The 26,744-nt window shown below is 41.7% G+C and overlaps 1 protein-coding gene across 1 annotated transcript in view; it reads right to left on the bottom strand.

Annotated features, from left to right (window-relative positions):
- Positions 1-4,354: 4,354 nt before the first annotated feature.
- The window catches only part of LOC149456933 (uncharacterized), a gene marked incomplete at its 3' end in the record, with an annotated part of 109,588 nt that continues 87,198 nt past the window's right edge, over positions 4,355-26,744 (bottom strand). The window contains exons 17-25 of the mRNA XM_089684221.1: positions 25,631-25,783; positions 25,185-25,413; positions 18,079-18,280; positions 16,354-16,504; positions 14,421-14,605; positions 14,188-14,317; positions 11,957-12,196; positions 10,788-10,900; positions 4,355-4,656 (exon numbers count right to left, since the gene is read on the bottom strand). Coding sequence (XP_089540347.1) covers positions 4,355-4,656; positions 10,788-10,900; positions 11,957-12,196; positions 14,188-14,317; positions 14,421-14,605; positions 16,354-16,504; positions 18,079-18,280; positions 25,185-25,413; positions 25,631-25,783 — 1,705 coding nt within the window. The remainder of the gene's footprint in view (positions 4,657-10,787; positions 10,901-11,956; positions 12,197-14,187; positions 14,318-14,420; positions 14,606-16,353; positions 16,505-18,078; positions 18,281-25,184; positions 25,414-25,630; positions 25,784-26,744) is intronic.

Genomic DNA, 26,744 nt, shown 5'->3' on the forward strand with positions numbered 1-26,744 from the left:
TTAAAGCAAGCCGACGATCCCCACAGGATGGATCGGATCTGTGGATTGGGGAGCATAAATGATTGCACTCCGATCCATTATGCTTAATCCGCAGATCCGTGGAGCATGTCTGGTGTCACCCCGTGCAATAAGTTTCACCCGGTGCGGCGCACCCCCCCCCCCCCACCTGCCTAGGGACTCCCCTGGTTGCAACCATAAAGATATACCCTGAGGCACACTGTTCTGCCCCACATTCATGTATTTTTTAGGTCTTACATTCAACTGCGTGAGGTTATCATTTTTATTTTAGTAAGCTGACATCTGGTGGGGGATTTGGGCCACTGCAACTTGCTTACTAATGTGATTTTGATATCTTCTTCTGTTCTCTCCTCCTGTTTAGTGCTAGTTGGGTTAGTCCCCCCCCCCAGCCCCCCACACACATACACTTCTTCCATGTTGCCTCAGTCACCGTTAGTTATTCACACAGACAGGGTTTAGGAAAGTCGATATTGTCCTTTTACACGTCAAAAGACTGGAAAAACATCTTCTATACAGCATTTAGCTGAAGTAAAATTGTGTTGGCTTCAACCTCTTATTGAAGAGTTAGGCTGCCTGTGGAAAGTGGCAAGTCAGCAGGTGACCATGCTGTCTAGACAGACTGGGTCTAAGGAGATATGTAATGCATAATGCAGCATTTGAAACAGAACACACATTCCTAGTGGCGTATTTAGGTTTTGTGCTGCCCTAGGCAACACAAAAATCCTTCCCCCCCTTGCCCACAGAGAAAACCTGACACTGACCAACAACACCCTTGACCCCCCCCCCCCCCCCCCAAGAGAGGCTTCCACTACCACCTCCCCCATACACCAGCAAACCACCCCACGCTGGTGCTAGAGAGAAAGGCATTCACCTTCACAGCTCCTGACATCCCTGGGTATGAGAGTCAGGCTTTGCATACACCTGCTCCTCATGCTGCGTGTGTCCCTTCTTCTGTCCCTTCTTCTAGGTGGCAGTGCTGCCCCCCTGAAAAATGCAGCCCTAGGCAAATGCCTTGTTTGCCTTGTGGTAAATACACCCCAGCACATTCTCCCAATACAGACTACAAGGGGCTGTGTCCATACGCATTGCGCAGGCACGGTCCATTGTTTTTGCCATCAGAATGCCTGAGAAATGACGTGCTGGAGTATATGTAGACAGGAAGTGGCTGTTAAGAGGCTGCAGGACATCAGTAATACTGAAATGCAACAAAGGATGAAAACGTAGTTGAAAACAGGATTTTATAAAAGAACAATAACACAGTGTCCCTATCACATGATCATGATCACAGGAGTGGTGGAGACGTATGGAATGCATTTACTGTCACAGTGAAAAATAAGTGTTTTCCAAATTTTCCAGGAAGCACAAGTCCTTCCGAGTGTAAGAGATCTGCCTTGACATTCAAAACGTCCGCACTTCCCATAGGAAGGAAACATGACTTCCTGTACGACGTGGAGTCTTTCTTGAATTCTCGCCTTAAAATGCTCAGTCCACAAACCAATATCCCACCCCTGAAGATGTTATTTGTTTTTACATAACTGGGCATTCAAAAATATATAACATAAAACTTAGATACAATAAATACAAATAAATCATGAAAATAAATAATGTGAAATAAAAGTCCTTAACCGCTTCCCGCTGCCCTATAGCAGATACACTGCTACAATGCAGCGGGGGGTGAGCAAAATCACGTACAGATACAGGATTTTGCATTTCCGGATAGGGGGCGCGTGCGAGCACTACCCGCGCCACTGTTCGCGGCCACGGCTGTCAATCACCGGGTCCTGGTCGGTGATTATCCATGGCACCCGGTGATTACCGAGGATCTCCAATGGGGAGAAGGGCTGCTTTGTTTACTAACAGTTCTCCTCCCTGTCGGCTCGGGCACACTGCTCTGGATGGCTGAGCACAGCACAGCCATTCAGAGCAGTGTGCTTACAGTGAAGCACCAACATACTGCCCCCCAGTAAAACACTCCCTGCACACAGTTAACCCATGATTACTGCCAGGCGGAAGTGCTAACCATTTAGCCACTGTGCTGCCCAATAATATCAGTGTGTCTGCTTTTAAACCAATAAACGGAACCCCCCCCAAAAAAAAAATAAAAACTTTGCATAACCACTAAATAAAGAGCAGATTTTTTTTGATCTCCAGGAAATCCTCCTTTGGCTGCATCTGCACTGCTTGGGTTACCTGCACTTTTATGTTTAGGGGACCTGGCACAGCTTTTACATTTACCCAGTCCTCTGCTCATGCAGGTCCTCTGACATCATAAAGACCAGTGCAGGGACCATAGCCCCTCTTGGACATGAGGACACAGAAAGTCCACTGCCGGAGGATCAGGTAAATAAATTACTTTTCCTGTCCCTAGACCAGAACAAGCAATTAACCCTTGCACCTTTATACCCGCAAATGTGTTACCAGCCCCAACAAGACATGCATGGCCAGTCTGCTTTGGCTATTAAGAAATTCGTCCCTGTCAGTACTCCCAACAACCAAACACATCGTTCATAGGCGCCTCACTGTACATATATACTAATGCATTTCCAGGAAAGCCTTGATATACTCTCCATTTTGATGCAGAGAAGAGCTGTGAACAGGCTTTTATTGCCTCGGCCTGGCTCATTTCCAAGAGCCCCACATCAGACTAATAGTCAATACAGGAAACAGGAAGATCAATGATTATCCAGGAAGAAAGACGCAACCTCTGACCCTTCCAAAGCCGGTACTTTTTTGGTGCTTCCCAGAATCGTATGTCATCATACAAGAGACAGAGGCTATTTTTATTCCTCCACATCCTGCTCATGAGGTTTGACAGGTGCAATGCGCAACTCAGTGTAAAGTAAGAAACTTTAATGCAGTAGTATGTCTCCTCTGCATTAAAAAGCCTGCCATGCTTTATTTTTTCTAAAGTTCCACTTTAATGTATATCAAAACCCAAGAACAAAACAAATATGTAACATATTGCACCTTACAAGTCCTTAGACTGGGATAGCTGCATTAGTTTTCTGTTTTCGTGTTAGGTATGTTAACTGGCGGTACAGAAAACTTTCAGTTGATCCACCTGGACCAAAAGAACCAATGACACTTTGTGGTTCAGCCGCCAGCATCCTAGCTACCAGCTTAGAACTGCTCCCCTGGATAGACAGAGCAACACTACTGAGCTGCAGAGAGGATAAAGAGCCCCACCACCACCTCCTGAGTCAGTTGCCTCTTTAGCATGATTCTGCTCATTAGATTATGTTTTTTTTTTAAACAAAATTAACAAAACAGACAGCAAAAAAGTAGGATAAAACATTCAAAGTATCAGTACACAAATAATGATCCAATATAAAAAAGTAAAAAAACAAAAACAAATATAAAAAGCATAAAGTAAACCAAATACCCATAAACATATCCCCCTGTTTAAAAAACACCCCCTCAAAAAAAAAAGATTTCTTTTGCAATCCAATTTCATCACAGCAGTGCAGTAAGTGGAATTAAAGTTGGACTCCAAGAAACTAAAAAATCCACCCTTGTAGTGGTGCTTCCCCCCATGCTGCAAGGGTTAAATTTATTCCATCCTCCCTTGCACCCCCAGCAGCCGGAACCCGCTTCTATGCTCCAGTGCTAAAGGCTGGCCCTGTGTGTCCTCACTTACAATGCATTGTACGTGATGATTGCCAGGAAGAGTGCCATAGAGAAGAGGCTTCAGGGTACTGGTCTCATGGATGGAAGAAGAAGTCATTTTCACTGGTAGCATTGACAAACATTGACCACTTAAAGTGGCAGTAAACCCTTCTGGAACACTCGTACCTACAGGTAAGCTTTTAATAAAGCTTACCTGTTTACAAGGACTTTCTCCTAAATGTGTACTGTTTAGGATATAGTCATTGTTTCTGCAGCCAATGATGTCACCAGTGCATGTGCTTTGAAGGGATGGTATGGGTATGAGCTCTGTACCGTAGGTGTGACTCCTGTGCGAATGCACAGGAGTGACGTCATCACGGCTTGGCTATTCAAATGGCCAGAGCCAGTGAACCTGGAAGGAAGACTGGGTGAAGATGGAAGCCCAGTCAGCGATGACAGCAATCCACTAGAGGGCTTCATTTTAAGGTAATTATTTCAAAATGTGCTAGTATGAGATGCATACTAACATATTATGCCATTACCTTGCAGGGGGATTTATTGTTTAATAAAACTTTAATACAGTTTATCAATTGAAGTGTTGGGGAAGACCCACTGCAAAGTTTGTTCAGTTCCCAGGAGTTCAGCTAAGAGTTTTGGTGATTTCTTCGCAAAATCAACTTTTCTGGAATCACTCCATTCATTCTCTTGATGCCCATCAATGACAACTTACTTGCAGCTTTGTGTGATGTTGCAGTCAAAGCCGTCATATAAGCAGTACTTGTTGTTGCACTTTTTGTCACAAACTCCATCTCGGAACTTTCTCTGGCATTCTGCTTCAGGGCATTGCTTCCAGGGCCCCTGTGGAGGAGAAGAAGTGGATCCCACAGACTGCTGACACTGGGGGCCGGTGTAATCACGATGGCAAACACAGCGAGGAAGCCCTTCCATTCCTTGTATACACTTCCCACCATTATGACAGGTGTAGGTTTTGCAAGACAATATGACCTCACTACACGTGGGACCTGAAAAATCCTAAACCATGAAAGAGAGATATTGAATAACAATCCCAAATAAAAAGAAAAAAAATCAACAGTTTAATTTTTGAGGCTTGGAATTATTATCTGCACAGGAAGTACTTGGTGTTATTCATGCCTAAGGGCTTAGAGAGCAACCATTGTTAGCCAGGGTTTTGTGGAGCCCTAGGGTTCCTCCAGTAGTTACTAGAAGTTCCTTGAGCTGTAGCTGTCTGACCTCCTTTCTAATGGTGCCTACATAGTTTGGGGGCCAACGCCACAGCTGCCAAACACCAATAATATTTTTAGTTGTCTGTAAGGATGGCATTCTGACCACCACTTTAGGGGGAGCATTCTTCTCAGTGGCCACCAAAGCAAGGGACATTTTTCCCGCTGACCCTGATGAATAAAATTTAGCAGGCATTCCCCAAGACTTGAACATTATCTCAAAGGTTCTTCTAGGATAAAAAGGTTCAGAAAAACTGCTGTAAAAGATACTCTGATAAAGACTGGAACTTCAGATTTCTGTTGGAGCAATAATTTCTCTAGAGCAGTGGTGGTCAACTTACTTTATGTAAGGGGCATCGAATGCGGACCCTGAGGAGCCACCAGGAAAGGAGCCATCCCAGTGTGAGTCCTGAAGGCAGCCACTAACCCACCAAGCTTACAGGAGAGGACTGAGTGAGTAATCCTACACCCCCTGGGCCAGATAAGGGGAGAGGGCAGTCAGGTGGAAAACCCAACTAGCTCCTCATCTGGGGCTGCTTTGCTAAATTGCAGTTTCTGGGTTCTCTTGCCCAGGGATTCCCTCAGGCAGCTGGGTGAAGAGGAGGCTTCATCTGGAGTCTGAGGTGGTACATCAGAAGGGCTGGAAAGCTCTTCAAAAGGAGATACTTTCATTCTTTGTCCACATCTGTACACAGTTGCTAAGGAGTTTGTCCTCAAGTTTCTACAGTTCCTTGGGCATCCCATACATCCCTCAACCCCAACCAAGTTCAGTATCTCTTAATAAAACTACAAAAAACAAACTCAAGGATTGTTTAACGTCTCCAGAGTGCAAGTGTGAAAGAAAATGCGTGTTGCCTGGGTGTGCAGGACTACAGGAGGACCCAAAAATGCAGCAACTCCTAAGGAGGTAGTGTACAGGGCTTACAACCACTTTAATAACCCACTGGATTTTCAAGTTATTTGGACACTATTAAAACATGTATATACAATATTGGAGCACAATTTTGGAGATCTATTTAACTGCTTTTACTTTGGGCGGGTGGCAGCTACATGCAAAGCGATGTACAGGTACGTTGCCCTGGCTGTACTAATAAGGGGGGGGGGGGGCGCTGTGCTCCCCACCTGTGACTACTGTGTCCACCAAACACAGCGGAATGAAGATCTCAGTGAATGGGACCCAGTAATCATGTTATCGCTATGCACTGTTAGCAAAGCTGATTCATAACAGTTCTGCTTCTCTTCCTGGTGAGCTGTGATTGGCCCAGAGCTGTTACATGATACATGGGGCCAATCACAGCACCCTGTGCCATGTGGCCAGCTTCAGCCAATCACAGATCACTATTATTCTGAACCGTCATAAACTTAACTCATTCATGACAGTTCAAAGCAAGCTTTGCATTGCAGGAGCAATCATTTTTATTGCTCCTGCAAAGCAAAGTGTATAAAAAACAAAAAAAAATCCCTTATCACCTACCCCCCCCCCCCAGAGTAGTACAATGTTACTATGGTAAATAATAAAAACTGTAAAACAAAAAATAAAATACAAAATACCATTTTGAAGATTAAAAAAAAAAGTTTTTAGGGATTTTTTTAACGACTTGCTGACCGCCTGCCCTCATTGTGCGGGCGAGCAGCAGCTTTGGGCAAAGCAACGTAACCTTATGCCGCTTTATATTTCAGGGTGTGAGCGGATCTGCCCACCCTGCTGCCCCCCGTGTTGGTCCAGGGAGAGAAGAATGAACACTGCATTGTGAGTAAAAGCACTATATTTTATACGCACATGTTAGATTAGCACAGTTAATCCTTTGACTGTCCCTATTAACCCTTTGATCACCTCATCACCCAGCCAGTGCCATTAGTACAGTGTCAGTATATAAAAGTTTTTACTGATCATTGTATTACTGTCACTAGTGACATCAGATAGTGTCAGGGTCTGTAAGTGCCCCGCCCAGCCAGGGTCAGTTAGCATAAGATTGCCTGCACACTATCGCACTATAGGTCGCTGATCACCCCCATTACTAGTAGAGTGTTTGTACAGATTAATATATTGATCACAAACAGAACTATACTAGTGCCTCCTTTGTATAGTGTCCCCAAAAACGCAGTGTTAGAAGGATCAGCCCCGTTCACTGCCAGCTGCCAGCACTAGTTTTTAGCCCCTCCGCTATTTTTCATGGAAGATTTATATCAATTGATTGTGGGCCAAAACAATTTATACGCACAACAAAACATCGCCGCTCACCAAAATTCAGCTCTTGCCAGACAATTCGCATCACGGTTTCTGAATTTAAAACTTTTTTGGGCCTAACCCTCAACATGGGTATTACAAAAAAAAATTAATTGCAGTCCCAATTCATCATATGCCCGTGTTCTCTGCTGTTACTTACAGTATATGCCCAACAAGGACTAGCAACATACTGGTATGCAGTGAAGTGGTTATAGTGGGATGATGTCTGCAGCTACAGGCATCCTGGAGGTCAGCTTTCATGTAAAAGTAATCCTAGCGGCTAATTAGCCATTGGATCATTTTTACAAGAGTGGAAGGGGACTCCCCCCACCATCTTCCACGTTTTTTTTTGGGTTCTTCCATCCCACAGAGGAATCTGAGAAGGCAGCCGGCAGTTCCGCTGGCTGACAATAGAGCTGATAAAAAAACAGAATGGCTCCAATCATCTCTATGGTCTAAGAAACCAGAAGCTACGAGTATTTTATCATTTCCATTTTGCCAGATAATAACAGCACCATTTTTAAATTGGGAAAACATCTGATATATATATATATATATATATATATATATATTTATATATATATATATATATATATATATATATATATATACAGTTGCAAGAAAAAGTATGTGAACCCCTTGGGATTACGTGGAGTTTTGCATGAATTGGGTATAAAATGTGCTCTGAACGTCATCTAAGTCACAACAATAGAAGAACACAGTCTGCTGAACATAATACTACACAAACATTAGATGTTGCCATGGTTTAACTGCACATAACATGTAAACATTCACAGTGCAGGGAGGAAAAAGTATGTGAGGCCCTAGCCTAATGACTTCTCCCAGAGCTAATTGGAGCCAGGAGTGAGCCAACCTTGACTCCAATCAGTGGGATGATATTGGATGTGTTGCTGACAGCTGTCCTGCCCTTAAAAAACACACACCTGTTTTGGGTTTACTGGTTTCAAGAAGCACTGTCTGATGTGAACCATGCCTCGCAGAAAAGAGCTCTCAGAAGACCTACGATCAAGAATTGTTGACTTGCATGAAGCTGGAAAGGGTTACAAAAGTATCTCCAAAAGCCTTGATGTTCATGTGTCCACGGTAAGACAGACCGTCTACAAATGGAGAAAGTTTAGGACAGTTGCTACTCTCCCTAGGCGTGGTCGTCCTGTAAAAATGACTGCAAGAGCCAGCTCAGAATGCTGCATGAGGTAAAGAAGAATCCCAGAGTGTCAGCTAAAGACCTACAGAAATCTCTGGCACATGCTAACATTTTTGTTGACACATCTACAATAAGGAAAACATTAAACAAGAATGGAGTACATGGGAGGACACCACGGAGGAAGCCATTGCTGTCCAAAAAGAATATTGCAGCACGTTTGAAGTTTGCAAAAGAGCACCTGGATGTTCCACAGCACTACTGGCAAAATATACTGTGGACAGATGAAACCAAGATTGAGTTGTTTGGGAAGAACACACAACACTATGTGTGGAGAAAAAAAGGCACAGCACACCAACATCAAAACTTCATCCCCACTGTAAAACATGGCGGAGGGAGCATCATGGTTTGGGGCTGCTTTGCTGCCTCAGGGCCTGGACGGATTGTTGTCATTGATGGGAAAATTAATTCCAGAGTATATCAAGACATTTTGCAGGAAAACGTACGACCATCTGTCCGCCAACTGAAGCTCCGCAGAGGATGGGTGATGCAACAGGACAATGACCCAAAGCATACAAGTCATTCAACAAAACAATGGCTGCAACAGCACAGAATACACCTTCTGGAGGGGCCCAGTCAGAGTCCTGACCTCAACCCAATTGAAATGCTGTGGCATGACCTTAAGAGAACGATTCACACCAGACATCCCAAGAATATTGCTACACTGAAACAGTTTTGTGAAGAGGAGTGGTCCAAAATGGCTCCAGATCGTTGTGCAGGTCTGATCTGCAACTACAGGAAACGTTTGGTTAAGGTTATTGCTGCAAAAGGAGGCTCAACCAGTTATTAAGTCCAAAGGTTCACATACTTTTTCCTCCCTGCACTGTGAATGTTTACATGTTATGTGCAATTAAACCATGGCAACATCTAATATTTGTGTAGTATTATGTTCAGCAGACTGTGTTCTTCTATTGTTGTGACTTAGATGACGTTCAGAGCACATTTTATGCCCAATTCATGCAAAACTCCACGTAATCCCAAGGGGTTCACATACTTTTTCTTGCAACTGTATATATATAATGTTTAGGGTTCAAAGTAATTTTCTAGCAAAAAAAATGTTTTTTTCATGTAAACAAAAAGTGTTAGAAAAGGCTTGTTCTTCAAGTGGTTAGAAAAGTGGGTGATGTGTGGCAGAAGCTTCTTATGTTGGCCCTATAATACCAGGATAGTAGAAGCACCCCCCCCCCAAATGACCCCTTTTTGGAAAATAGACACTCCAAGGTATTTGCTAAGATTGAGTATTTTGCAGATCTCATTTGTTGCCACAAGTTTTTGGAAAATGAAGAAAGAAAATAAAAATGTATTTTTTATTTTTCAAAAATTAAATCAGAAAAATACTCAGCATGCCTCTTATCAAATTCATTGGGGTGTCTACTTTCCAAAAAGTGGTCAATTTGGGGGGTGTTTGTACTATCCTGGCATTATTGGGCCTCTGAAACTGTGATAGGTAGTAAGGAAGTGATATGAAGAAATATGCCCTTTTAAAGCTTGAAAGTGGTCATTGGATTTTGGGGGCCTGTATGTGGATAGGCTGCCAAAAAGTCTCTCACATGGTATCCCTATACTCAGAAGTAGCAGAATTTTGGGGTGTAATTTCATACATATAAATGGCATACTTGAGCAATATATCATTTAATGACAACTTTGTGTAAAAAAAAAATTTTTTTAAAAATTGTCATTTTCAAAAATTTTGTTCCAAAAAATAAAATTTTCCAAGGACTCAACATGCCACTCAGCTAATTCCTTGGGGTGTGTACTTTCCAAAAAAGGGTAATTGGGGGAGGGGGGGTTGTACTGCCCTGGCAGTCTTTTGGCCTACATTCTGGCCTAAATTTACGGCTAACTTTGAGCTTACTGGATATTTTTTATAACCAAAAGTAAAAAATATATATTTTTTTGGGTTCAGCATTGCATGACCGTGCAGTTACCAATTGAAATAGCGTAGCGCTGAATAGCAAAAAATGACCTGGTCAGGGAGGGGGGTAAATCTTCCGGAGGGCAAGTGGTCCATCATGTTGCTGACACTGTTTATTTTGGAAGAACCTACACTAGGGGTGTTTGATATATTAATTTATTACTTCCCATTATGTTTATATATTTATTATGTAATAATTTGCCCTTGATTTGATCGACAATTTTTGAGAGCATTTCACTTTTTAATTTGATTGTGGTTTGGATGATTTATTTATTTGTGATGTTATTTATTTATGGTTTATTTGATTAGGAATAATTAAAAGCTGAGAAAGGTATTCTATTGGTCCTAAAAAGCTTAGTCTGTTAAACAGATGTGAGCTGGTGTTCCCTGTACACCCTGGTCTGAGATCCCACATCAGCACCGATCAGAGAAAACAGATTGCACATAAAACAAAAATAACTCACCAATTTCCTATGATTACCGGAGGATGAACTTCAATAATAACAAGTAATGACAAGTGATTATTCAGACTTATTATGACTAATTGGAGATAATTACCTGTGGGCAGCCGCAGGTGAATCCCAGTGTGGTGTTAACAGCCAGAGCACAGGTTCCGCCATTAGCGCAAGGGCTATTATCACAGTAATTGATGATGTGCTCACATCTATGACCTGAGGAGAAGGCAGGGAACATTTATTGTATAAAGAGGTATTACTGGCAAATAGAGGAGATTAAATAGCAGAAGAATTATGGGTAAGCAAAATATTTAGATAAGAGGTGAGGAAAAATAGAAAAGCATTTTATTATAAACTTGCTGGCTGGAGGAGAGGAGAGAAAAGAGGAGAGGAGAGAGGATATGACGGGGAGGGGAGAGGAGATGAGAGGAGGGGAGGGGAGGAGAGGAGAGGAGAGAAAAGAGAAGAGGAGAGGGGATATGATGAGAGGAAGGGGGGGGGGGGGAGGAGAGAAGAGGAGAGGAAAGGAGAGGAGAGAAAAGAGAAGAGGAGAGGGGATATGATGAGGAGGGGAGAGGAGAGGAGATATGAGAGGGAAGGGAGGGGAGGAGAGGAGAGAAAAGAGGAGGAGAGAAAATAGAAGAGGAGAGGGGATATGATGGGGAGGGGAGAGGAGAGGAGGGGATGGGGGAAGAGATGAGTGAGGAGCATAGAGAGAGTGGATGAGAGAAGGAGAGGGGAGGAAAGAAGAGAGGGGATTGGTTGAAGAGGGAAGGGAGGGGATTCAAGAAGAGGGGGTAGGGGGAGAGAGGAGCGAAGAGTGAAGGAAGAGAAGGGAAGAGGAGAGGAGGAAAGAAGGGAGGAGAGGAGATGAAAGAAAAGAGGATAGAGGAGGGAAGGGCAGGGGGGAATATTACAGGAAAGGGTATAGGAGGAGAGGAAAGGGAAGAGAAGGATAGGGAAAGAGAGAAGAGCAGAGGGAAGAAAAATAGAGGAGAGGAAAGGAGGACAGGGCAAGAGGGGAGGAGAGGAGTGGGGAGAAGAGGGTAGAAAGGGGGTGAAGAAGGAGAGCAGAGGAGAGTAGAGTGGAGAGGACAGACAGGAGAGGAGAGAACAAAATAAAGAAGATGAGAGAATAGAAGTAGACAGAAGAAAAGGGAAATGTAGGAGATGGAAGGAGGGAGGAATGGGGAAGTGTGTAGAGAGGGGTGGAGGAATGGAAGAGGAGAGTACAAGGTTGGAGTGGATATCAGAGAGGCCCATGCTTTCAACCTGTGTAATGTGGATGGCACTGGCACTGAAAGCTGTTGCTGAGCTGCACGCAGGTATGTGTCCCTCGTGGGTCACAGGGGTTGAACAGACATTCGTTGACATCCCCTTCACAGCGCTCTCCCACATACCCTAGGGGGCAGAGGCAAGAGAAACCCCCAACTTCATCCATGCATGTGCCCCCATGGAAGCACCGAACTTTGGCTGTAGCGCAGTCATCTATATTAATTTCGCAGCGGGCTCCTAATACAGTAAAAAGAAAAATGTTAGAAACTGTTATAAACATTTTTTTTTCTGCTCCCTAAAGCTAAATAGTGTTATTCTACGTGTCCATGCACACTTCTTTAGGCTATTAGTGTTTTTTGAACTTCACCATCTAGGAGCAGCAAACAGATTGTTTTTTGGAGAATTTTGCAGCAGAAAAGGAACTAAATGCTCCTAAACACTACTAAAAAGCTCCTAACAGCTTTTTTTCTAGCTTTTTACTACATGTACTATAAAAACGCTAATAAAATGCTCTTAAGTTCAACTAAACCGATACTAAAAATACTAAAAAACGCCATTACCAGTATGGAGATACCAAAATGCTGGGAAAAATGCTGGATAAAAAAAAGCTGGTAATGACGTTTTTTTAGTAGCGTTATAATAGAGCTTAGGAGCGTTAGCATTTTATTAGCATTTTTAATGCATTTAAAGCTGTTAGGAGCCTTTTAGTAGCGTTTAGGAGCGTTTATCATTTTTTTGTGCTGGAAAATGCTCAAGAAAACTCTACAAAAACAATTTATTTGTTGCTCCTAGATGCTGAAGCTCAAAAAACACTAATAGCCTAAATGTGCATGGAGCCTACATCTTTTGTCATTGAAATGAGATAGTTAACATAACACAAGACTTTTCTATTCAGCAACATTTATTTCAGGACATTTTTATAGAAACACTACAATTACACAGTGGTAAGAACTCAAGATCTGCGTACTTATTCCAGCTTAGTGACTCAGAAACTAATGAAGATTTTGGATCACCATAACAGCCAGACAACCAGCATTTTCATAAAGGGGGGTCGGCTATGGCAGTTTGCATATTTCTTTCATTACAAGAAGAATAGGGCTGATGGGTACTGTAAATACAAAAGGGATAAAAGGCGCATGGTGTGGCAGTCCATGTATGTGTGATGAGTTCCAAATGGGCAGGGGTGAAGGTAGTCCAGCAGGCACTAAGGGCAAGCTGCGTAGGAGCGAAGCATAACTCTGCAGAAGGGAAACAAAGAAACACAGCGCCTCTAAGTGTGTACTGTGAAGGTATTTAATAGAAAGATAAGTAGTAACTCATATCTTAGAATTTAAAAACAGGCTCTTGGGTAAGAGGGTGATGAAAGAGCGTGCCTGGACTCATGTCGTCTGCACATGCTCAGAAACGCGTTGCATTTTTATGACGTCAGACGCCACATGTGCTGATCCCGGACATCTTGGAGACTCTGCCAGGCTCCACCATCCATGCTGCATATGCACAGCACCATCTGCTGGCAGACATCTTGGAGATTCCACCAGGCTTACCATCCATGTTGCACATGCACAGCACCACCTGCTGACGAACTCTCTGGATCAGACACACTACAGATGGTGCTGTGCATATGCAGCATGGATGGTGGAGCCTGGCAGAGTCTCCAAGATGTCTGGGATCAGCACATGTGGCGTCTGACGTCATAAAAATGCGACGCGTTTCTGAGCATGTGCAGACGAGATGAGTCCAGGCACGCTCTTTCATCAGCCTCTTACCCATGAGCCTGTTTTTAAATTCTAAGATGTGAGTTACTACTTATCTTTCTATTAAATACCTTCACAGTACACACTTAGAGGTGCTGTGTTTCTTTGTTTCCCTGATGGGTTACTGTTACTTCTTTTAACTATCCTAGATGTTGTGTGCCAAAAAAATGGCACCTAGACAGTATACAAATACTAATCAAGTGCAAAACATAAACTTAAGTATTTATAACTACATTCTTTACTATCCTTTTATACCTTTGCATACACAGAACACTAAATTAAATAAAACAAACTACCCTAAATAATAAAAAAAAAGAAACCCTTAATAATAGCAGGATGTACAGGCCCCCAAAAATCACTGGCCATTGAGGTCTCTGAAAGATGACGTTCTCCAAACTCTATCAATGATTAAACTTTGCTTCTTGGTGTACTGACCCTTTAACCGGCTAATGTGATACTTCTGAATGTCCTTACCTTGAGTTCCCGATGGGCACACACAATGATAGTTGCTCCCTTTGGGCACACACACCCCATTGTGGTAACAAGGCTGGGACAGACAAGGATCTTTCTCTTCACAGGTTGCCCCATAGTGGCCATGTAGGCACTGTACAAAAATGTTTTTGATATTGTGAGTACAGCAGATGAAATATATCAGAACTAAATGTTGTATTAATCAATTGCCCATAAAATCAAGAATAGTCTCCCACCTGGCAAGAGGGTGACCCAGAAATGTCCCGGCAGCGGCCACCATTCTTACAAGGGTTTGAGTGGCATGGGTCAAATTTCTCCTGGCAATGAGTGCCAGAGTAACCCGGGAAACATCGACATACATAAGATGTCCCTAAATCCACGCAGTTTCCATGTTTGTTACAGAGTGTGTCAGGATCCACTCCTACAAAGGTTCGGTAAAAAGAAACATAGAAATTGTAGAACTTAAGACAAGCAAAAGTGAATTAACTTGATAGATTGTAATCACAAACTCTTATGAAAAGATAACTGTACTGTTACCCACAGAAGCTTTAATCTACTAAACTGGCCTTTGGGAATAATGTAACAGTACTACTGGTCATTTTTATGCAAAATTATCTTTCTCATTTACACTCTATCTTTAGGACATTAATGTATCCTGTGAAAGAGATTTTGACCCATAATTCACTTTATGACCAAGAAGTTTGGAGGTGCCCCTCCAAACTATTGAGTCCAGGTGTTTCCATTGAAGGATACTTGTAATACTATAGCATACAAAGACATTTTAAACAATTGTGTGCTTCCAGCTTTGTGATAACAGTTTAGGAAAAGCTGTTTTCTTTCCAGCTCCATAAAGACATGGTTTTATGAGTTTGGTGTGGAGGAACTCAAGAGACCTGCACCAAGCCCTGTCCTCAACCCTACTGAACACCTATAGGATGAACTGAATTGCTACTGCAACCAGGTCTTCTCGTCAAACATCAGTACTGATTGACTTCACAAATGTTCTTTAGGCTGAATGGGCAAAACGCCTTACAAACAAACATCTTGTGGAAAGTCTTCCTAGAAGTGTGGAGGTTGTTATAGTTGCCAAAGGGGACCATCTCCATATTTGGAATGTGATATCCAACAAACTCATAAAGGTGCAATAGCCAAGAGTCCAAAAACTCTCATAAAAGGTACAGCAATGGTATTTTTTTATTAAAAAGTAAAATTCTGTGCTTAGTGCAAAATTTAATTAAAAACAAAATAATACAAAATTTAATTAATCACAAAATAATACATTCTCACAGCAGCGCTCAATCACTCCAAAGTAAAGATGCTTAAATCTTATTTGACAATATTGTTGTGATGTGCCTTTAAATCCACAGACAAAGTGAAAGCAAAAACATGAATATCACATAAATAATACAAATTAAGTGAGAATAATTTGAAATAAAATTTTGTCAACACGTTCTGTGAAATTTGTATCATAAATTTAAGTCCCATAAAGTCCATCCTAGTAAGATGTTCCACAGTGAGTTTCACCACCATCACCAAACAAAGCCTCTTACCAATCAGAAAACCCTAAATTATACTGTAGGTGGTCTTAAGAGTTCTTAAATACGTGGTATCTGCTGTAGCCAATACATTCAGGAAGAAAGGGACCACAGGGCACACCAATAAGGAGTATCAGTTGAATCACCTCTTTCGCTCCACAGTGGTTAGCCCAACAAGAGAAACAGATGAGAACTTCCCATAGTGCAAAACCACTTGCTTTATTATTATATATACTACATATCTACTCACAATCTGTTTGCATGTAAAAATACATCAAAAACTGTACAGCCCTACAAGTTATGGCTCCAGTATGCGTAATGATGTCAGCACAGGCTTCGCCCTGGTACATTTCATCCCAATGGACACTCTTCTCACTTAATTTTGTATTATTTATTTGATATTTATGTGTTTGCATTCACTTTATTTGTGGATTTAAAGGCACAGCGAAACAATATTTCAAAATGGTCTTTTTTGATTGGAAGCAAAACTGGAGCAATAGGCAGACAGATTTATCCTATTTTAAATTCTATCTTACACAACAAAAATGAAACTTGGAATCAATCTAGTTAGTATAAGAAGTACAAACAATTTTATTGTGTGCATAGAAAACAAAGAAAGTATCATAGTTGGTACCTCTTGAGGCTGTGGCCTTGCAGGTCAGAAGAGGGGTTTCACAGTGACTTCCAACCCATCCGAAGGCACACTGACACCGATATCTTGTCCCCGTTTGAGAACATATTCCTTTATTTTGACATGGTCTGCGAGCACAGAAATCTATGATGTCCTATAGGGACGTTAAATAGAGAGGTAAAGCCATGAAGCCTAGTGATCTTGCCATAGCATAGTTTTTTGCTTCAGTATTCTAACTAGAACAAAAATCTAATTTGTTGCAACATACAAAACTGAAGGTTGCCAATGATAATGTATCTTAGTTTGCATTGTGCAGCCCTTTTGCTGTTTCTATATATGTCACAGGACTCTGTTGCTAACTAAACATCTAACTTTACAAATCACAAGCTTAAAATCACTCATGTTCACATCCGTTTACCCACATATCCAGTAACCTACCAGACATATTTTGAGAACATAAAATCTAAACAGATACGTTTTCAAGAAACCCAGCACTTCAAAGCTAGAGTGCTTACCACTCAACCACCATGCTACATAAGAGAATGAAAAAAGGGGGAAAAAAACTGTGCTACAACCCAGACAATACAATATGTGAATAAATGTGTGAAAAAAATATATTCTGAAACAATAGTGAAACAATTAGTGAACTGCTGCTACTCTTTCCCTGAACACCAGAAAATACAAAATATATTTAAAAATGAGTGCGCTGTACACTAGATAATCATAAACAATAATCAATCAAATAAATACTGCTACATAAAAATGTGCATAAATTAATTGAAATTATATAAGTTCACATTCATATATTAACTAATTAAAACTCCCAAATCCAATAACACAGTGCTGTGTGCTAAAGAAATCCTCCAACAGAAAGTGCATAGGTGTCCACAAAAGAAAAAATCAGTCTCTTACCAGACACTTTGATCCCCGATCAAGAGATCAAATGAGCAGATGGTGTTCAGATCCCACACACTGACACCCTAGTTAGCTGTATCAGGGAAATAAATAGGAGATGAATTACAAATGCAGGTTCACTTGAACTAATCCATCAGACAGCTCTCCACATCATGCAAGGAAAGGTTTAAAACAGAAGAAGAAAACTTCGTAGTGCGACCTGATAAACCAGCAAAGAATTTATTACAGTATTGCACTTACATAGATAAGGTTCATAAAGGCAGTGTTAAACATTTAAAATTCCCGCGGTGTCAGACCACCAACCAGAACGACGTGACATCGCAGAAAGCGGAGCATTCTTCTTCTGTTTTAAACCTTTCCTTGCATGATGTGGAGAGCTGTCTGATGTGATGGATTCGTTCAAGTGAACCTGCAGTTGTCCATTCATCTCCTATTCATCTCCCTGATACCGCTAACTAGGGAGTCAGTGTGGGATCTGAACACCATCTGCTCGTTTGATCTCTTGATTGGAGATCAAAGTGTCTGGTAAAAGGCTGATTTTTTCTTTTGTGTCAAGCATTTGTGCACACCTATGCACTTTCCATTTGAGGATTTCTTTAGCACACAGCACTGTTATTGGATTTGGGACTTTTAATTATTTGATATATGAATGTGGACTTTTTTCATTTCAATTAATCTATACACATTTTTTATGTAGCAGTATTTATTTGCTTGTTTATTGTTTATGATTATTTAGTGTACAGCGCAGTCATTTTTTATATACATAAAGAGAATATCCCAAGACATTAATGTGATAATATAATTTGCCCTCACCTCACAGGCGCCCCCTGTGTACAATTCAGGACAGGAGCAGATGTATCCACCAGGAACTTCATGGCAAGTACCCCCATTCTTGCACGAATCTGTTGTACAGTAAGTCATCTGGTCTTGGCATTGCCTTCCTGTGAATGTGTCTGGGCAGACACAGGAGTAAGAGGCAATGCCATCCACACAGGTGCCACCGTTTAGACAGGAGCTATAAAAGAAACAGAGTTAATGAATTGCTTATTGTTCATGTTTTTACTTTTTTATTTCGCTCATTTAAGTTGCTTATTCAAAATTGTATTGTATTCAGGGTCATGTAATTAATTGCATTCATTCTTTGTATTTTTTGCCTATTTGATTACTGTGTACTGTTGCTTTATTTTTTTCACTTTTTTTTACTGTTTTTCTGTTTTTGATGAGACTAGTAAATGGTAATTTTTTGGCATAAGAATTGGTCCAGGATAGTTAGAAGTACAGTTGTGTCCAAAATTATTCAACCCCCACTGAAATTGAGTGTTTTGGCCAGTTTGACATTGCTTTTGATCATTCAGTCATCTTGCTTACATTTACATTAAAGAGGCACTTGTAGGTCAGACAAATATAACATAACAGTTATAATGAAATAACCACAAATGTCTTTTCTGTGCTCACAGCATTATCAGTTTTATTCAACCCCCAAGTGACATTCAATCTTAGTACTTAGTACAGCATCCTTTTACAGTTATAACAGCTTTTAAACGTGAAGCATAGCTTGACACAAGTGTCTTGCAGCGATCTACGGGTATCTTCGCCCATTCTTCATGGGCAAAGGCCTCCAGTTCAGTCACATTCTTAGGCTTGCGCACTGCAACTGCTTTCTTTAAGTCCCACCAGAGGTTCTCAATCGGATTTAAGTCTGGTGACTGCGATGGCCACTCCAAAATGTTCCAGCCTTTCCTCTGCAACCATGCTCTAGTGGACTTGGAGGTATGCTTGGGATCATTGTCCTGTTGAAAGGTCCAACGTCTCCCAAGCCTCAGGTGTGTGACGGACTGCATCACGTTTCCATCCAATATCTCCTGGTACTGAAGAGAATTCATGGTACCTTGCACACGCTGAAGCTTCCCTGTACCTGCAGAAGCAAAACAGCCCCAAAGCATGATTGACCCTCCACCATGCTTCACAGTAGGCAAGGTGTTCTTTTCATCATAGGCCTTGTTCTTCCTCCTCCAAACATAGCGTTGATCCATGGGCCCAAACAGTTCTAATTTTGTTTCATCAGTCCACAGAACACTATCCCACAACTTTTGTGGTTTGTCCACATGGCTTTTGGCATACTGCAGTCGACTCTTCTTATTCTTTGGAGACAGCAAGGGGGTACGCCTGGGAGTTCTGGCACGGAGGCCTTCATTACGCAGTGTGCGTCTTATTGTCTGGGCTGAAACTTCTGTACCCACATCTGACAAATCTTTTCTCAGTTCCTCAGCAGTCACACGGGGACTTCTCTCCACTCTACGCTTCAGGTAGCGCACAGCAGTCGAAGTCAGCATCTTCTTTCTGCCACGACCAGGTAGCGTTTCAACAGTGCCCTTTGCCTTGAATTTGCGAATGATGCTTCCTAAGGTGTCTCTTGGTATGTTTAACATCTTTGCAATCTTCTTATAGCCATTGCCCTTCCTGTGAAGAGAAATCACCTCTTCTCTTGTCTTCCTGGACCATTCTCTTGCCTTCACCATGTTTGTAACCACACCAGTAAATGTCTAGAAGGAGCTGAGTATCACAGTCATTTTAAAGCTGCCTAATTGGTGCTTATTATGCTTGATTGCTGCTCGGTGACATCCACAGGTGTTTTCAATACCTGATGGAAAGCACCTGTATGAACCTCTGTTCTTCAGAGTGGTAGTCTTTAAGGGGTTGAATAATTGTGGCAATGAAGAAACCACATAAGAACCATTTACTACTGTATTACATAAACAATTGATGTCATTTTAGTTGCATTTGGGTAGTTACAACGTCCTTGTAGGATTTGATTCTGAATACAATTCCAAATGTACACTATAGTCCCTAAACCCCTTTACAGCATTGGGGGTTGAATAATTTTGGACACAACTGTATCTATAATTTCAGTCATTGCAATCTTAATTATCCTCCAAAACCTAATTTATGAAAGTGGTAAAGGCTGAAGGTTTTTTACCTTCATTTATTCTAAAAAACCTTCAGTATGCAGTGCCTCCTCAGTCCCCCCTAATACTTACTTGAGCCTGATCTCGATCCAGCATCGTGCACAAGAGCAGTGGCTCTCCTGGCTCTCGCCGTCCTCATTGGCACAGAGACAGCTGTCAGTCATAGTCAGTGAGGAGGATGTGGGAGGCGGGGCTGAGCCCCACTCTGCGAGTCTTACGGACACACAGAGCAGCTTAGGAGCAAGCCCACAAAAGTGTCCCCATAGCAAGCAGCTTCCTATGGGGGCACTCCACAGGAGGGAGGAGCCAGAAGCGCTGTCGGGGGACCCAAGAAGAGGAGGATCAGGGCTGCTCTGTGCAAAACCATTGCACAGAGCAGGTAAGTAGAACATGTTTGTTATCGAAAAAAAAAATTGCACCTTTAATATCACTTTAAGCTTTCTCTTTTGGATTCAATGCATTTCACCAAAATGGTGAAATTTTATCATGGAAAACTCCTGATTTTTTACAGAAATTATGAGGAAAGGAAAACTCTCAATTTTGCTTAGCCCATACACACAGTATTAGTGTGAAAATCAAAATTTTTTTCTACTCTGATTTAAATATTATGTATTATTTATATTCTTTTTCTTGTTATAGTCCTGCGCCCTTCATGGCAGTTTGTCTTAATGGTGTTAAAATATAAAAATTCTCTTTAAATAAAATAAAAAAAAAAAGGAAAATCTACCTTGTGAGACCTAAGACATATGAGACAATTTTAATCTCTACTGCAAAAAAAAGTTACAAGCAAAAGGCTAAAGTCATGTATAACATTCTTTCTTGAGGCATACACATTTCAGTTGGGCTTTTCTGACAGCCTTGTGTTTCCAACTCTTCTGACAATTAAGATTAAGGGTTGTATTTATAAAAAAAAAATGCAGAGCTATTCGCCCTGTGAAACTGCATTACATTTGTTCTGTGTCATCTGGTAAAAATTATTATTATTAGGCTATATCCCCCCAGCTCAAATGTATTGTAATATATGTTTTTATATGTAGAATAGAATCAGTAAATAAGTATTTTATTGTTTTTGTTTTAGAAATTTTAGTTTGTGATGTGCATTGCCCTTCCATGAGCATCTTACTGCAAAGGCTATATATTACAAATTGGGGTGGTTGCCATCTTTTTGTATAGCTTGATCACATATTTTCATGTGGGGACACATTTGATACCTCCAGCTGCTATTGTGCTCTTGCTGGGTGTCCAATGTGTCCCTGTGCCTTTCTGAGAACCGCCAAACATATATTTTTTGAAAGATGCCCTAGAGCAGTGGTCGGCAAGCCACGGCTCGCGAGCCACATGCGGCTCTTTACACGTTTTAATGCGGCTCTTGTGTGCCGGGCGCCCGCTCCCCTCCTTCCTCTTGGGCGGCAGGGACTCTGCAGCGTGATCCAAAAAAAAAAACAGCCAGGGCAGCGCGCTCAAATGCAATGATTGGCCAGTCTCGCTGCCACTCACATCCTGATAGCCAGTGATTGGCTGTCAGGATGTGTGTAGGCGGGGCAGCGTGACAAACGTGAGAGGAGCTAGGCTCCTCTCACAGTCCGCCCTGAAGACTGGAACGGCGAGGGAACACGGCGAGAGGAACGCGCGAAGCAAAGGTAAGTGAATTGACACAGGAGGGACTTGGCTTACTACTTGCTACTTACTTACTACTACTATATGAGGGATGAATTAATATGGGGGATGAATTACTATGGGGAATGAATTACTATATGGGGGATGAATTACTATAGGAGGGATGAATTAATATGGGGGATGAATTACTATAGGGGTAATGAATTACTATGGGGGATGAATTACTATATGGGGGATGAATTACTATAGGGGGGATGAATTACTATAGGGGGGATGAATTACTATAGGGGGGATGAATTACTATATGGGGGATGAATTACTATGGGGGATGAATTACTATGGGGGATGAATTACTATATGGGGGATGAATTACTATGGGGGGATGAATTACTATATGGGGGATGAATTACTATGGGGGATGAATTACTATATGGGGGATGAATTACTATATGGGGGATGAATTACTATAGGGGGGATGAATTACTATGGGGGATGAATTACTATATGGGGGATGAATTACTATAGGGGGGATGAATTACTATGGGGGGGATGAATTACTATGGGGGGGATGAATTACTATATGGGGGATGAATTACTATATGGGGGATGAATTACTATGGGGCATGAATTACTATATGGGGGATGAATTACTATGGGGGATGAATTACTATATGGGGGATGAATTACTATATGGGGGATGAATTACTGTATGGGGGATGAATTACTGTATGGGGGATGAATTACTATGGGGGATGAATTACTATAGGGGGGATGAATTACTATGGGGGATGAATTACTATATGGGGGGTGAATTACTATATGGGGGATGAATTACTATGGGGGATGAATTACTATATGGGGGATGAATTGCTATATGGGGGATGAATTACTATAAAAACTTATTGAAACTAAAAACAGTGTACCATCCTATGTATTTTCAGTTTTAAAAATGTGGCTCTCAAAATAAATTTCAATCGTGGTTTTGGCGAGTTTTGGCTCAGTTGAAAAAAAAGGTTGCCCACCACTGCCCTAGAGAATACATTGGTGGTTTTTGCATGTTTTTATGGTACATGGTATTTCCACAGCGGTTTTTCAAATGCAATTTTTGGGAAAAAATACATTTTTTTGAATTTTATTGCAAAAAAACACAATACATAACCACATTTTTTGTAAAATATAAAAAATGCAGTGCACATAGATACCAAACATGTCATGCTTTAACCCCTTCACGCCTAAGGGTAAAACAAATCTTAATGCCTAAGCACAATTTTGAAACGTTTACATGTGTTATTAAAACCGTACATATCATCACAACTACTTTGTACATCCAGGTGAATTATACCTTGTTTTTTTTCAGGACAAATTGGGCTTTCAGTTGGTGGTAAATGGTAATGGATATCTCCTGATTTGTTTTATTATCAAAAGAAAACTGGCCCAAAATAATTTTAAAAAAATCATTTTTTTATTTAGCTGTGTGTTTCTTGTTACTACCATAACCTTCCACCAAAGAACAATCCAAAATAAATTCTCCAGCTCTTGACGATCGCAGCGATACCATATATGTGTATGTTATTTGTTGTTTGTACCCGTAGTACAGCCCAGAAATAATAGTGCGCATTTTGTTTTTGTCTTTTTTTACCTAAAACACACTAACACCAATTTTTTTTTTAAATCCTGACCTTTGACCCTGACCTTTTGACCCTGACCCAAACACTAACCCTAGCACTGAACTAGATCAAACCTTGATCTAGGTATTTTTTCTTTATTTTTTAATATTTCTTTATTTATCTTTCTTTTTTTTTTTTTTGGCAAACAATTTTATTCTCTCTATGCCAGGAGTTAGAGAGATACAATGTATCTCTCTCCTCCATTCATAGAGAGAGAAAAAAAAAAATATGGGGGCCAGGCTGTACAGTGACTGATCACTGTGATAGCCAATCAGAGGCTATCACAGGTATCATGTGACCCGGAATCAGTAGTCCCGGGTCCCGATCATTAGAACGGGACCTGGTGCTCTCAGTGACATCGCGGAGTGCTCCCAGCACAATGACAGGTACGCAAATATGCGGCCCCACAGAAAAAAGCCCAGTTCTGTGAGGCCGCATATTTGTGTTACGTCGGCGTCAAGGGGTTAAAGGTGTGCTCACCCATGTTTGGTGACAAACAGCGTCAACTTTACTATTCATAGGCGACGTATTAAAAGTCTTTACAGGTTACCAATTTAGATTTACAGAGGAGGGCTAGTGCTAGAATTACTGTCCATGATCTGACAATCACGGCAATACCTCACCTGTGTGGGATGGTCATTATTTGCCTGTGTGACCGACACGTGCACTTGCCTTTGCATGTCAGCACAGGGGGTGTAGGCACTATAATTTTTTTTAATTATTCATTTTTTTTAGTTTTCATTTTTGCACTGTTACTTACATTTTTTTAAATCACTTTTATTCCTGTCAGAAGGAATGTAAACATCCCCCGTGACATCAATAGATACGTGACAGGTATTTTTATGGAGGAATCTGGGATCTATGAGACCCCAAATTCCTCCTCTGCACTTGAAAGCATTCAAAACATCAAGATCATTGTTTTTGAATGCTTTCAGATTTTTAAAAATGGCGCCAAAAGTTTCCAAGTATACCAGAAGTGATGTCAGGTCATTGCTTCCGGCTTACAATAAAGGAGAGCTGATCAAAGCCGATTCCGAATTTGTTCCACTGTCCGGCCAGCTGGCAGACGCCAGTGGGATGGGAGATCCAGAGAAAGCGGCAGGTGGCGCAGTGGGGGGGGGTGGGGGGGGGTGGGACAAGTTTCAGGCCAGTAGCATAACTGGAAACTTCAGGAGCCCGGTGCAAGAAACCATAAAGGGCCCCCCTGACCGCTGGCCAGGGCCTCCCCACAGTGACGGAACACCAGGGACCAGCCACATGTGTGACCCTGCCACTGGTGTCAGTAGTTTTTTATTTCAATGTTATCATTTTTATCCATTTCATTTATTTATTTATTTTACTATTTTCTTTTTTACATTTTAAGAGCCCTGTTTGGGGGCATTGGCGATATATCAGGGGTCTAAAGAGACCTCTAAGCAGCAGGGAGCAAAGGGGACAGTGTGAGTACAGCAGCACACTTTGGGATCTACAAGGGGAAAGCCACAATGTAGCGAGCTTTCTAAAGACAACACAGAGCTAAATCCTATGTCCTGGATTCGGGAAATCTTCTGAGAAGCCAGGAAGACTGGTGGTGCAGCCAATATACTGTAATGCAATAGGGCGTGCACACCTATGCATATATTTTGAAGCCACCAGAGAACAGTACTTCTGGCTGCTTGAGTCCCCTTACCTGTTAGTACAGTCTTGGATGTTAACCTCACACTCTGTTCCTTCATACCCTTTGGCACAGTCACAGGTATAGGAGTCGCCAAGGTTCTTGCATAATCCGCCATTTTGGCAAGGTGAACTTGCACAGCTGTCTACATGCCTCTCACACAGCATTCCTGTGTATCCAGAGGGACAGATGCAGGTGAACAAGTCAGGCAGACTGAGGCACGTACCTCCATTCTGGCAACTATCTAAGGAGAAAATGAGAAAATGAAACATAAAGTGTTAGGAAAAACATCAGGTCTATGGTAAAAAAAAAAATAAAATAAATATTTTGTATTGCTTCTGTATGGCCCATGGCAACCAATCAGATCAACTGTCATATTTCAGCAAAGCCGAGAAAGTGGAAGGCAGCATTTGACTGGTTGCTAGAGACCAGTGCCGCACAAGGACTTCTGGGCAAACCACCTGGCAGGCAGTGATCTAATGCAGATCCACAGTGAGGTCCGGTGTACCCCAAGGCACAGACACAGCTGTATGCTCCAGGAATGTTAACACAACTTGCCCCGTTCTTGCAGGGGTCATCGGAACATTCATCGACATCTTCTTCACAGTGTGGACCTGCAGGAAACAAGAGTACAAATAACGGGTCTAAAAAGGAGAAATATGAATAAAGGGAAACTAGAAGCATAGAAACATAGAAGAGTGATGGCAGAAAAAAGACTAAGTCATCCATTGAGTCTGCCCTATTTTTTTAAATTTATACATGTTTTTGTTTGTTTGCTATTTTAAACTTTTGGGTTTTGAGTCAGGTTTATTGTTTTATTATTATATTATTATGCAGGATTTATATAGCACCAACAATGCGAACAGCGCTTTACAGTGTGAGGGCAAACAATACAGTTACAATACAATTCAATACAGGAGGAGCCCGAGGGCCCTGCTCATTAAAGCTTACAATCTAAAAGGGGAGGGTCAAATGATACAAAAGGTAATAACTTTGGGGGATGAGCCAATGGAGAAAATACATGTACAGTTGTTAGGTGGAGTCAGAATAGACTTCTCTGAAAAGAAATGTTTTCAAGGATCGCCTAAAAGTGGACAGAATAGGAGATAGTCGAACAGATTGGGGTAGGAAATTCCATAGGATGGGAGAAGCTTGGGAACTAGAGAGGAGGAGGTCTTGGTAAGAACGAAGAGAGCGATTTGGTTGGTACTTTGAGACTAGGTTAGTGATGTAGCCGGGAGGCCGAATTGTGGATGGCTTTGTAAGTTGTTAGTATTTTGACTTTAATTTGGTGGGTAAGTGGCAGCCAATGCAGGGATTGGCAGGGATTGGCAGAGAAGGGTGGTAGACACTGAAAGGTTGGTAAGGTGGATGAGCTTGACAGCAGCATTCATGATGGACTGGAGGGTGGATAGCTTATGTAAAGGTAGTTCAAGGGGGGAGTTGCAATAGTCGAGGCGAGAGATAGTCTGGGAGTGAATTAGGAGCTTTGCAGTATCATTGGTTAGGAAGGGGCGTATTTTGGAGATGTTGTGGAGGATGAGACAGCAAGCTTTGGAAAGTGATTGGATGTGG

The sequence above is a fragment of the Staurois parvus genome, unplaced genomic scaffold (genome assembly GCF_062004578.1).
Source record: "Staurois parvus isolate SC_StPar_1 unplaced genomic scaffold, SC_StPar_1.0 ptg000340l, whole genome shotgun sequence".
Taxonomy (NCBI): Eukaryota; Metazoa; Chordata; class Amphibia; order Anura; family Ranidae; genus Staurois; species Staurois parvus.